The sequence below is a fragment of the Haliotis rufescens genome, unplaced genomic scaffold, assembly GCF_023055435.1.
Source record: "Haliotis rufescens isolate VD_foot unplaced genomic scaffold, xgHalRufe1.0.p SCAF_21, whole genome shotgun sequence".
NCBI lineage: Eukaryota > Metazoa > Mollusca > Gastropoda > Lepetellida > Haliotidae > Haliotis > Haliotis rufescens.
The window spans coordinates 11,894,571-11,909,228 of NW_025963902.1; the positions used below are offsets into that span (position 1 = coordinate 11,894,571).

Consider the following 14,658-nt stretch of genomic DNA (forward strand, 5'->3'; position numbering starts at 1 on the left):
AGGCAGCAACATTGCATGTCAGAACCAGCAACATTACTTGTTAGAACCAGCAACATTACATATCAGAGCCAGCAACATCACATGTCAGAACCAGCAACAAGGCACGTCAGAAACAGCAACATTAAATTTCAGAACCAGCAACATTACACGTCAAAGCCAGCAAAAATGCACGTCAGAACCAGCAACATTACATGTCAGAACCAGCAACATCACATGTCAGAACCAGCAACACTACACGTCAGAGCCAGCAACAATGCACGTCAGATCCAGCAACATTACATGTCAGAACCAGCAACATTACACGTCAGAGCCAGCAATAATGCACGTCAGAACAAGCAACATTACATGTCAGAACCAGCAACATTACATGTCAGAACCAGCAACATTACACGTCAGAGCCAGCAATATTACACGTCAAAATGAGCAACATTTGTCTCACTATCAGCAACATTACACATAAGAAACAGCAATATTACACGTCAGAGCCCGCAACATAACATGTCAGAACCAGAACATTTCGCGTCAGAGGCAGCAACATTGCATGTCAGAGCCAGCAACATAACATGTCAGAACCAGCTACATTACATGTCAGAATCAGCAACACTACACGTCAGAGCCAGCAACAATGCACGTCAGAACCAGCAACATTACATGTCAGAACCAGCAACATTAAACGTCAGAACCAGCAACATTACATGTCAGAACCAGCAACAATGAACGTCAGAACCAGGAACATAACATGTTAGAACAGGAACATTACACGTCAGAACCAGCAACATTGCATGTCAGAGCCAGTGACATCACATGTCAGAACCAGCAACATTACACGTCAGAGCCAGCAACATCACATGTCAGAACCAGCAACACTACAGGTCAAAACCAGCAACATTACATGTCGGAACCAGCAACATCACATGTCAGAACCAGCAACATTACACGTCAGAGCCAGCAACATCACATGTCAGAACCAGCAACATCACATGTCAGAACCAGCAACAATGCACGTCAGAGCCAGCAACATTACACGTCAGAGCCAGCAACAATGCACGTCAGAACCAGCAACATTTCACATCAGAACCAGCAACATTTCACATCAGAACCAGCAACATTTCACATCAGAACCAGCAACATTACACATCAGAACCAGCAACATTACACGTTAAAATCAGCAACATTATGATTTTGTACAGAGATTGTGTGCTCAGTGAAAGGTCATGTTCCCACACTCACGGAACAAGAAATCTGGATTCCTTACTTTATGTTTCCGTGTCTAGTTAACCCTAACACAAATGTAACAGATGAAATATTGGTAAGGTAAGTCATCGAATGGGTTAACGTCCTGTTCTGGACAAAAGATGAATCATTTAACCGTTAGATTTCTCGGCATTGCTTCAGTCTTCAAGAACAGAAGCTCGTGAAAGGTTGGATCGTCGTCTTCCCTGTAAGTATCAAAGGTCATTGGTAGTAGTCGTAAGTAGGGTAGTATTTGGGAATTGGTAATGATGTTACCGGTAGTAACATAGTAACATGTAGACATGGTAATATGACAAAAGAATGAAGTGATGTTTGTGGTAGCAGTGTCTGTTTTTAGAGCGATTTTACCTCACACTGGAAGCTGACACTCTGATATCAGAAATGGGCTTCACACATTCTACCCATGTGGGGAATCGAACCCGGGTCTTCGGCGTGACGAGCGAACGCTTTAACCATTAGGCTACCCCACCGCCCACTGTTCACCTGAAAAAACACGGGAACACATGGTACAAGTCAAAATAAGGAATTGCATCGGACATCATTTTTGTCACTGATGCTCCGAATTTGGAAATGTCCTCTGCATGTCTACCCTAAAACTTTTTGAAAGCTTTATCTTGGTAGAAAGAGAAATTATACTGCTCTTAGAATTTGTTTCTTGTTTAACACCGCACACAGCAATAATATTCTGGTTATATGTCTGTAAACGTTCTAATTCTCACGGGGCATAATAATGATAAGATGCGGGACTAAACCACGTTAAAAAGGCAATAACAATTCCGTGTTAGAGTTGGTTCCTGGTAACATTTTCTTGTCCATGCCGCTTCACTCGGTGTATTTGCTATCATGGTCGAATGGAGATATAAACCTGGTTTCAATGTAGAGCTTGGCCACCTGTAGATTTTACCGATCTAAATTTGATATATCTGAAATATGCGTCGTGATCAGGGCCAGCAACAAGGCACGTCAGAACAAGCAACATTACATGTCAGAGCCAGCCACATTACACGTCAGAGCCAGCAACATTACATGTCAGAGCCAGCCACATTACACGTCAGAGCCAGCCACATTACATGTCAGAGCCAGCCACATTACACGTCAGAGCCAGCAACATTACATGTCAGAACCAGCAAGATTATATGTCAGAGCCAGCAACATAACACGTCAGAGCCAGCAACATAACACGTCAGAACCAGCAACATTGCACGTCAGAGCCAGCAACAATGCACGTCAGAGCCAGCAACAATGCACGTCAGAGCCAGCAACAATGCACGTCAGAACCAGCAACATTACATGTCAAAATCAGCAACATTAGACTCACTACCAGCAATATTACACGTAAGAACCAGCAACATTACATGTAAGGACCATCCGATCGAAACTGAACAAAACAGTTTGGGCTCATGATTTTTTTATTCTTTTTTTTTGTTGGGGGTGGGGGGTGGGGGGTGGGGGGTGGGGGTGGGGTTGGGGGTTGGGGGTTGGGGTGGGTAGTAGTAGTAGTATTAGTAGTAGCAGTAGTAGTAGTGGTAGTATTAGTAGTGATAGCAGTAGTGGTAGTAGTTGTAGTAGTAGTAGTAGTAGTGGTAGTATTAGTAGTAATAGCAGTAGTTGTAGTAGTTGTAGTAGTAGTACATCAGGACAAGTAGTAGTAGTAGTTGTTGTAGTAGCAGGACTAGTGATGGTTATGTGGTAGTAATAGTAGTAGCATCCACATTAGCAGTAGTAGTAGTAGTAGTAGTAGTAAGAGGGGGAGGAGGAGGAGGAAGAGGAAGGGGTGGGCTGGGGGTGGGGGTGGTGGGGGTGGTGGGGGTGGTGGTGGTGGTGGGTGGTAGGTGGGTGGTGGTTTATCATAATCGCTGGGTGGCAGCAGTATTGGCAGTCGTAGTACATGTACGTTTCTTAACCAGCACAGCTAAACAGATAAACCATAGGGCCGTGTCTTTGTTCGTTAGATGACTTACCCCTAAGGTAATCCGGGTGAGAATAAGACCCAGGAACCCCATTGCAGAAGCGTCTAAGTCATTCAGTCATACTCATTGACAGTGGCTAATGGCGTGACATCGTGCTCATACTTTCAGTCACCTGTTTTCCCAGTCAAGACTCGATTATTGACCTTTTTACCGTCATATAGCTGGAATATTACTGAATCTGGCGTTCACTCACTCATGTGATGAGCCTAATAACAGACATCAAGTAATTCTGTTGCGAAGTTAGATGTTTTTAATTATAAGCAACACGTTTCCTTTGTAAATGCGTTATCGTGTGGCTGGGTTTCTTTTACATCACGGGGCGGTCGGGTAGCCCAGTGGTTAAAGCGTTCGCTCGTCACGCCGAAGACCCGGGTTCGATTCCCGTCATGGGTACAATGTGTGAAGCCCATTTCTGGTGTCCTCCCGCCGTGATATTGCTGGAATATTGCTAAAAGCGGCGTAAAATCAAACTCACTCACTTTTACATCACTTTTATGTCTGGTTTGTTTACATACCGCTGTCGCATAGCAGGAGTACTGTTGTGCGGGGGGCGGTCGGTAGCCTAGTGGTTAAAGCGTTCGCTCGTCACGCCGAAACCCCGGGTTCGATTCCCGACATGGGTACAATGTGTGAAGCCCATTTCTGGTGTCCCCCACCGTGATATTGCTGGAATATTGCTAAAAGCGGCGTAACACCATGGGTGTGTGTGTGTGTGGGGTGGGGGGGGGGGGGGGGTTAGTGTTATAGATAACCAACGAGATTACTGAAACATGAATGTTAGGATAAATATAACGATATGTTTTGTAACGTGTAATCACGTTTTGTTTGTGTGTTTGTTGTTTAACGCTGCACTCAGCAATATTCAATATTCCAGCTATATTACGGTGGTCTGTAAATAATCAAGTCTGGACAAGACAATCCAGTGATTGACATCATGAGCATCGATCCACGCAATTGGGATACGATGACATGTATCAACCAAGTCAGCGAGCCTGACCACCCGATCCCGTTAGTCGCCTCTTACGACAAGCATAGTCGCCTTGTACGGCAAGCAAGGGTTGCTGAAGACCTATTCTACCCCGGGTCTTCACGGGTCATATCATCACGTATGACATCGTGCGTTTGATGTTTGACTATTGAAGTAACAAACTGAACTGATCTTAGCAGCGTCCTTTATAACCAAGGCCCTCGCATAAAACAAAAGACAATACTGCTCTGTTTTATAACGACGCACAGTTCTTATTAATTAGGGCTTTGTATAGCATGTCAACAGATCTGATACGAAAACTGTTTATGCAATGCATCAACACGGCAGTAAACTCTTTGTTTGTCAAATAATATTCCTATTCATGTTCCTTCTTTTTGATGGGGGCACGGGTGGCCCAGTCGTCTAAGGCGCCACGATTCGCTGTGCAGAGTTGCGTCCCTTTGGCACGCCAGAAACCTATGATTGTGGGTTCGAATCCCGGTTCACCCCAATTATGTTTCTAGGTTTGTCGGCACCATACCCGTGCTCGTGGGTTTCACCGAAGTGGTAAAAGTCTGAGACCTGCATCACTTCGGGCTTTCCTCCCACATTAAGCTGAATCGTTGTGATATAACTGGAATACTGTTAAAAGCGGTGTTAAACCCAACTCACTCACTCCTTCTTTTTGCAGCCGAAAGTGCGTTTTGCCTGTTTACTCCCTCAAGTATCCTCAACATGGACATTCCCATGGCAGTGGTCTTGACCCTCTACCTTGGGTCAGCTGGATTGGTCAGCTCGCTTCCTTGTCCGCCTTGTAGCTGCCAAGTCTTCGAAAATGGAACCATGCAAATGAATTGTATTAACACCAATCTGACGGAGATACCCTCGCCTCCAAAGACAGGGAAGCACAAATACAAGTTATCCGTGTACTTCATTGGGAACCGCTTGCCAGTATTGACGAAGAAGATAATGACACCGCTTCAAACTCCTCAGAAATTGTATTATCTCAGTCTAAGGAGAAACGGTATTCGGCAAATATCTTGTGATGCATTTCAAAGTCTGGATATGTTGTACGGATTAGACATAAGCGATAATAACGTGACAAATACAAGTCTTGAGAAATCATTTTGGGGCTTGAGAAATCACGCCAGTCTACGACTTAACATCAGTTCTATGGGATTGCACGTCAGCGATGACTTTTTTCACCACTTGCAAAACATCCCTGATCTAAACATCACAATGAGGAATAACTCGCTCTCTGAAATCCCACATACAGCAATGAAAGTCCTCCGTCATCTCCACTACTTAGACCTTGGACGGAATGATTTCTCCGACATAAAACTACCAGAAAATTACACACTTTGGACATATGAGCTAAGACTGAATGACAATAAGTTCAGGAAATTTCCAAATTTCTGCATATTAAACCACTCCAGATCACAATTTCCAAATTTAAAAAGACTTCACTTTAAATACAACAAAATGGAAGATCTGAACAGTGACCATTATGACTGTTTGCATTTTCTGACCCATCTATACCTTGATGGCAGTCCTCTACGTATTTTAAGGAGAAATCAGTTCGCAAGACTCCCCAAGTTGTACTTGATATCACTGGCATACGTAGGGTGTGCAATGGACAAAATAGAAGGCTTTGTTTTCAATAATACGGCTTTAAAATATATTGACTTCCGTAAAAATCACATTTGGATTAATGAACACAATCTGACAATGTTTCATGGCTGCACGTCCCTGGAATCGCTGAACTTGGAGGATAATATTCTGCAAAAAATGACTCAAAATGACTTTGATCAATTGTTTAAAGATCTTCGTTTCCTGGTGTATTTAACAATAGGTAGGGGAGGTCTTTATTATATTCCAAGAGTCATAACATCAAGTTTAACAAAGTTGAGAAAGCTTGAACTATATGGAAACGGAATTCCCTCTTGGGAGGAAGGTCGACTAGACAATCTTACACGATTAGAGACATTACATATGAGAAATAATAGAATTACGGTGATTACACAACGTTCATTTCCTGAACATTTTATAAAGGGTGCAAAGGGTTTGGACTTTAGCCATAACATATTCTCATGCACGTGTAATTTGTTGTGGTTTGTTGAGTGGATGAAGTCAAATGAGAAGATAATATCATATCTGTATGATTACAGATGTGAAAGTCCTCATTTTCTCAAGGGGACTGGGCTCCTTAATCTGACGTTATCTGAAAATAAATGTCTGTTGAGTCAGAATGAGCGAATCATCACCCTAGCTGCAGGATGCATATTGATAGTGTTCCTGGTGACAGGGGCAGTGATGTATCGCTACCGTTGGCACATCCGATACTTCATCTACATGGTCAGATACAATCAACGTCAGGAGGTGGACACACGCGAATACGAATATGACGCATTTGTGGCCTACTCTGCAGCGGATCGTCAGTGGGTCATTCGGAATATGTTGCCTGTTCTGGAAGGAAATGAAAACCTGAAACTCTGCGTTCATGACAGGGACTTTGAGGTTGGAAAATTAATCGTGGATAACATAGTTGATGCCATTGAAACAAGCCGAAAAATCGTCATCGTTCTCTCCAATGAGTTTGCCATAAGTGACTGGTGCCTATTTGAGCTGAACCTCATCCAGCGTCACGTGCTGGAGAATGGACAGCGCCTCCTGGTGGTGGTGATGCTGGAGGAGATAGACACACGTCACGTGACCAAAGCTATGAGAGCCATGTTGCAGACGACAACCTACCTGATGTGGGGCGAGGAAGAGTATGCCAAAAAAGCCTTCTTCGACAGGATGAAGATGATATTGCGGAGGCAAGAACAAAATTAACAGAAAAGAAGGTTGTCAGTTTGAAGAACATAATAATCTGATTGTTACTGTGTCAGAGTGGAGTATTCCGGAGACGGCCACCGTGGTCTAGCGTCCGACCGGAGAGCGGAAGGTCCGGGGTTTGATCCCCGGCCGCGTCATACCAAAAGATGGTACTTGTTACCCTGTCTGGCGCTCGGCATTAATGAGCTAAAACAAGGACTGCTCGGCTCGGAGTCAGTACACTGTGTCAGAGTGGAGTATTCATGTTGTATTCATGGGGTACCTTCCAACGTGGACGGCCTCCGTGGTCTAGCGTCCGACCGGAGAGCGGAAGGTCCGGGGTTTGATCCCCGGCCGCGTCATATCAAAAGACGTTAAAAGATGGTACTTGTTGTTACCCTGTCTGGCGCTCGGCATTAAGGGGCTAAAACAATCACTGTTGGGCTCGGAGTCAGTATACTGTGTCTGAGTGGGGTATTCATGTTAACCTGTGACATGATATCTCAGTGGGCTAGCACTATAAATCGACATCAGTCCGGACTAGTACAAGCAGCCACACACACATGCACATCGCAATATAAGTGCAATAATCTTGAACGCGACGTTAATCTCATTTCAACTCACCTCAACTCAGCGTTACACAGTTATGCCTTTGTATATATGGCAGTTCAGCCCTGAAAGAGGTGTCTCGCTGTATTCTTTTCGTTGTGTAGATATTTTGATTTACTGGTCTTGCATTCATTCTGTATTTTAGCCCTGTTGAATGACCGAGTCCTATACAGTTAAAACCTCTTTAATCAGGTCGGAGCCGTTCCCAGTGAATTGTCAAAATTTACAAATGTCCGTGTTACTAACCGCAGAACAGTTATTTGTATACAATTTGTTATCGTCCAACAGAGTACAGAAAAATAAGTGTAATATGATCCATGTATTGACAATTCTAGTTAATACTACACTTGATACAAATATCTAAAAATCAAAATTATGCTTATTGATTCTTAATTGTCAGTTTTCATACACAAAGTATCTGCATATTTTAATATTTTATCAAGCATGTGTGAGTGTATATGTATATAAACACATAGAATAAACAATAGAATGCTCTATTTTGATGCCTTTTCTGTTTTCTTCACGTTCTCTCGCTGTGTTGTAGCATGACAGCGGCTTCTCAGCCTAGGAGTGAGTGAGTGAGTGAGTGAGTGAGTTGGGTTTAACACCGCTTTTAACAGTATTCCAGTTATATCAAGGCGTGTCAGCTTAATGTGGGAGGAAAGCCCCAAGTGATGCAGGTCTCAGACGTTTACCACATCGGTGAAACCCACGAGCACGGGTATGGTGCTGACAAGCCTAGAAACACAATCAGGGCGCACCGGGATTCGAACCCACAATCATAGGTTTCTGGCGTGCCTAAGGCACGCAACCCTCACAGCGAATCGCGGCGCCTAAGACGACTGGGCCACCCGTGCTCCCACCCTAGGAGTGAGAAAGGCGGGATTTAGACGCGTTTTAGTTTCTATTTCGTTGTGAGGGGAGGGGCGGTCGGGTAGCCTAGTGGTTAAAGCGTTCGCTCGTCACGCCGAAGACCCGGGTTTGATTCCCGACATGGGTACAATGTGTGAAGCCCATTTCTGGGGTCCCCCGCCGTGATATTGCTGGAATATTGCTAAAAGCGGCGTAAAACCATACTCATTCATTCATTCATTGTGAGGGGAAACCCAAAATGTCATGTCATGATGGTCATTATGTCATGATGGTCATGATGTCATGATGGTCTGCATGGATGATGGAATGAGGGGATTGGCTATGGGAACCTGCCGGCGAAGTGTCGCAACTCTCTACAGTCAGTAAAACTGTATTTCCCCCCAGTCTCTTGCTTTTATCAAAATACACTATTTTTAGTTCTTCTTTATTAACGATTCATTCAATATGATGCCTCATTAACTTCACACAATTTACATCATGCTTCATTCCCGTCACTCATGCCATGTAATCATCAAACTTACCCAGGAAGCACACGCAAGTCGCTGTTACAACCTCGTTATTCCATTTCTGTACAAGACCGCCTCCGTGGTCTTGTGGTAGAGTGTCCGATCGGAGAGCGGAAGGTCCGGAGTTCGATCCCCGGCCGCGTCATCCAAAAAGACGTTTAATGAATGTACTTGTTGTTACCTTGTCTGGCGCTCGGCATTAAGGGGCTAAAACAAGGACTTGTCGGCTCGGAGTCAGTATACAGTGTCTGAGTTGGGTATTCATGTTAAACATGGTATCTCAGTGAGCTAGCTCTATAGCACTATAAATCGGCATCAGTCCGGACTAGTACAAGCAGCCACTCACACACATACACATATAAGTGCAATAATCTTGGACACGGCGTTAATCCCAATTTCACCCCACCTCACCTCACCGTTACTGTCCTGACGGTCTAACTGCCCTCCCTTTTATGTTATTCTTTCCGTACACCGCTTGGCTGGCAACGCTTCCCCATCGTCACCCATATTCGTTCAACATCCTTTTAAAGTTACCCCTCTTACGCTGCCCTTTATGCTCTATTACTTCTCCTAATTAAAGAGGGCTGTCGGGTAGCCTAGTGGTTAAAGCGTTCGCTCGTCACGCCGAAGACCCGGGTTCGATTCTCGACATGGGTACAATGTGTGAAGCCGAATGAAAATTTATGCACTAAATCTAACTGTTAATCAAGAAAACATGTCTAAATATATGGATATTTGTATATGGTATTGGCTTCATTACTATGTGCTATGTGCTATTCTTTCTGTACATCTGGCTTCATTACCCGTGTGCTTCATTACCTATGAGTTATTTGTTATTCTTACTGCACATCTGGCTTCATTACCCGTGTGCTTCATTACCTATGAGTTATTTGTTATTCTTACTGCACATCTGGCTTCATTACCCGTGTGCTTCATTACCTATGAGTTATTTGTTATTCTTACTGCACATCTGGCTTCATTACCCGTGTGCTTCATTACCTATGAGTTATTTGTTATTCTTACTGCACATCTGGCTTCATTACCCGTGTGCTTCATTACCTATGAGTTATTTGTTATTCTTACTGCACATCTGGCTTCATTACCCGTGTGCTTCATTACCTATGAGTTATTTGTTATTCTTACTGCACATCTGGCTTCATTACTCGTGTGCTTCATTACCTATGAGTTATTTGTTATTCTTACTGCACATCTGGCTTCATTACCCGTGTGCTTCATTACCTATGAGTTATTTGTTATTCTTACTGCACATCTGGCTTCATTATCTGTGTGCTTCATTACCTATGAGTTATTTGTTATTCTTACTGCACATCTGGCTTCATTACCCGTGTGCTTCATTACCTATGAGTTATTTGTTATTCTTACTGTACATCTGGCTTCATTACCCGTGTGCTTCATTACCTATGAGTTATTTGTTATTCTTACTGCACATCTGGCTTCATTACTCGTGTGCTTCATTACCTATGAGTTATTTGTTATTCTTACTGCACATCTGGCTTCATTATCTGTGTGCTTCATTACCTATGAGTTATTTGTTATTCTTACTGCACATCTGGCTTCATTACCCGTGTGCTTCATTACCTATGAGTTATTTGTTATTCTTACTGCACATCTGGCTTCATTACTCGTGTGCTTCATTACCTATGAGTTATTTGTTATTCTTACTGCACATCTGGCTTCATTATCTGTGTGCTTCATTACCTATGAGTTATTTGTTATTCTTACTGCACATCTGGCTTCATTACCCGTGTGCTTCATTACCTATGAGTTATTTGTTATTCTTACTGTACATCTGGCTTCATTACTCGTGTGCTTCATTACCTATGAGTTATTTGTTATTCTTACTGCACATCTGGCTTCATTACCCGTGTGCTTCATTACCTATGAGTTATTTGTTATTCTTACTGTACATCTGGCTTCATTACTCGTGTGCTTCATTACCTATGAGTTATTTGTTATTCTTACTGCACATCTGGCTTCATTACTCGTGTGCTTCATTACCTATGAGTTATTTGTTATTCTTACTGTACATCTGGCTTCATTACCCGTGTGCTTCATTACCTATGAGTTATTTGTTATTCTTACTGCGCATCTGGCTTCATTACCCGTGTGCTTCATTACCTATGAGTTATTTGTTATTCTTACTGCACATCTGGCTTCATTACCCGTGTGCTTCATTACCTATGAGTTATTTGTTATTCTTACTGCACATCTGGCTTCATTATCTGTGTGCTTCATTACATGTGTGTTATTTGTTAGTCTTACTTTAAATTTCTGTACAAATCCCTAATTTCATTAACTTGTGTACGATGCTTCATTCAATTCACTGGTTCTACGTTATGCTTCATTTGATTGACTCATTACTTGTCGATAGATCCACTCATACCACGTGGAGCTTCATTCCTGTCACATATTCTACATGATGTCATATCCCATTTACTCATTCATTCCCCTCGCTCAGTCTATCTGGTGCTTCAGTCTATCCCCTCTTTCTATACTTCACTCATTTTAACACATTTTAATTCATTAACATCCATCAGATCTTTAATATATTTAACCTGTTTCACTTCCTTTCCCAGTTCCTACATAGACCTGTGAAGATCCGGGGTAGATAAGGTCTTCAGCAACCCATGCATGCCGTACAAGGTGACTATGCTTGTCGTAAGAGGCGACTAACGGGATCGGGGGGTCAGGCTCGCTGACTTGATTGATGCATGTCATCGTATCCCAATTGCAGAGATCGATGCTCGTGATGTCAATCATTGGATTGTCTGGTCCAGACAGGATTATTTACAGACCGCCGTCATATAACTGGACTATTGCTGAGTGTGGCGTTAAACAGCCAAAAAAGAAACAAAAACAACAAACAAACAAACAAACAAACAAACAAACAAACAATCCTATATGGACGGAGAAGGCCTTCAGCCTACTTTTCTTCACTTCACGGTGTCGGTAGTGTAGCCTAGTAGGTCAAGGGTTGGCATCAATTTCACACATGGGTACACTGTGTGAGGTCTAAACGTGGCGTTCCCCGCCTAAAATATTGCAACAAGTGAGCTGAAATTCAACTGACGCATTGTGTACAGGTCTGTATAATGTAAAATGAATATCCATTGTATGCAGCTGAGCAAACTGACGACGAAGGATCGCTTGATGAGTCAGGGACAGACACATCGTGACCAGGAATATCCATTGTATGCAGCTGAGCAAACTGACGACGAAGGATCGCTTGATGAGTCAGGGACAGACAAATCGTGATCAGGAATATCCATTGTATGCAGCGTAGCACACTGACGACGAAGGATCGCTTGATGAGTCAGGGACAGACACATCGTGACCAGGAATATCCATTGTATGCAGCTGAGCAAACTGACGACGAAGGATCGCTTGATGAGTCAGGGACAGACAAATCGTGACCAGGAATATCCATTGAATGCAGCTGAGCAAACTGACGACGAAGGATCGCTTGATGAGTCAGGGACAGACAGACAAATCGTGACCAGGACACAAACACCAAAACATGCAGTTTCTCCATTCATTGTTCAGAACCAAATGGATCCAGGAAAGGGAAACAAAAAGTGGTATTGTTGAGACAACTCGTATGACGGGCTGTCAGGCGTTTTTTTCATGGCTCATCCAGCAGTTTTCCGCTTCCTCATCTGACCAACTGAAGAGACTAACCTGTACAGCACCATGATAGGTGAAAGTGATGAGCATCAAATGACTGTGAAAGATCTTCACAATGTTATGCTAATAAAATGACAAAACCCTTTCCATATCCAAAAGAAATATCTGCTTAAAGCAGAGTCGATTGTACGATTCGGACTATATCATGAGCATGTGTTATCAGTCACTATCAAATAATAATGATACCAGTGTTCGCGAAAAGGTGAGCGTATCCTGCCTTACCGGTAGCACCCGTCCCAAACACATGCAAAGGAAAGCCAATTGTTCACCTGAAAAAACACGGGAACACATGGTACAAGTCAAAATAGGGAATTGCATCGGACATCATTTTTGTCACTGATGCGCCAAATTTGGAAATGTCCTCCGCATGTCTACCATAAAACTTTGTGAAAGCTTTATCTTGGTAGAAAGAGAAATTATACTGCTTAGAATTTGTTTCTTGTTTAACACCGCAAGCAGTAATAATATTCTGGTTATATGTCTTTAAACGTTCTAATTCTAACGGGGCATAATAATGATAAGATGCGGGACTAAACCACGTTAAAAAGGCTATAACAATTCCGGGTTAGAGTTGGTTCCTGGTAACATTTTCTTGTCCATGCCGCTTCACTCGCTTCACTATGCAAATCTCCCAAGAAAAATACATAATGTGGAGTGAAATTCTGCTGTAACAAGGACCGCCTCCGTGGTCTAGTGGTAGAGCGTCCGCCCGGAGAGCGGAAGGTCCGGGGTTCGATCCCCGGCCGCGCCATACCAAAAGACGTTAAAAGATGGTACTTATTGTTACCCTATCTGGCGCTCGGCATTAAGGGGCAAACGACTGTGTCTGAGTGGGGTATTCATGTTAAACTGCGGCATGGTATCTCAGTGTGCTAGCACTATAAATCGGCATCAGTCCGGACTAGTACAAGCAGCCACACATACACACACACGTGCATGCACGTCGCTATATAAGTGCAATAATCTTTGACGCGACGTTAAACCCAATTTCACCTCACCTCACCTACTGTAACAAAACCTATACCCATTTGAACTTAAACCCAGTTCTCAAAATGTGAAGGTATAAACCTATTGGTGTTACATTTTTAGAGAGATACTGGTGCTTGATGTTTCGTACTGGACACCAAATCTTCCCTCAGTTGAGAGGACAAGGTATGATTAGAGCTATTTTGGGACAAAATTGTTATGACAGTAAGCAGATGTGCTTACGTGAAGAAGATCTAGACTTTGTTCATTTCAACAAGTGCATGTTTTGTGTACTTCAAACAACACTTAATTTATAATATGTCGAAAAGGTTGATAAAGTAGATGCAGACAAAAACATAAAGACATGTGATTAACAATTCTTGTTGTGTCAAGGACTTGCTCACAGATAGCTGTCAACCACTTGAACATGTGTGGAGTTTTCAAACCATGATTACAAAGTTTACAAATTAAATTTGACATTTCTTGTGGACCAAGAATGATTCTTATCCTACCTCCTCATTTCTCCAGAGGAAACTTCAAAACTAAAAGGGTTAAAGTAATGAAGAGCAAAAGGCACTAATTCACCATTTGCGTAATCTGCTCTGCTGCTCTGTCCTGCTATGCTATGCTCTGCTATGCTCGGCCTACTCTGCTCTGTTCTGCTCTGCCTGCTCTGTCCTGCTATGCTATGCTCTGCTCTGCTCTGAACTAGATTATTATTCTCAGAGATACGAGTGAATGAATGTGGGATACGAGTCGTATGCATGTTGCAACAGACGAGTTAAGCAGGTCTGTGGTTCATGGTGATTGGTCATTGGCTTATGAGTTTTTCTACGCAATGAACGAAATGTGGAGTCCTTTTGAGGGGTTTGCAGATTTTCACAATATGAAGTTGCCGAATATTGTTCTAAATACTGCAAATAATAATGACGTAATAAGAAATCGTCCTTTTATCTTTGCAGTACGTTAATCTAATTGCTTTATTTAACAG

General features: G+C 42.9%; 1 protein-coding gene across 1 annotated transcript; it reads left to right on the forward strand.

Moving 5' to 3' along the window:
* The first annotated feature begins 1,391 nt into the window (after positions 1-1,391).
* LOC124145766 (toll-like receptor 13) lies at positions 1,392-7,439 on the forward strand. The gene is made up of 2 exons (XM_046515679.2): positions 1,392-1,441; positions 4,883-7,439. Exon 2 carries the CDS (start codon positions 4,927-4,929, stop codon positions 7,024-7,026), a length of 2,100 nt encoding a protein of 699 aa, XP_046371635.2. The 5' UTR covers positions 1,392-1,441; positions 4,883-4,926; the 3' UTR covers positions 7,027-7,439.
* The last annotated feature ends 7,219 nt before the right edge of the window (positions 7,440-14,658 follow it).

What these genes read in the sequence shown, in the direction of transcription:
- LOC124145766 (XM_046515679.2), top strand. Translation starts at nt 4,927, where the DNA reads ATGGACATTCCCATGGCAGTGGTCTTGACCCTCTACCTTGGGTCAGCT.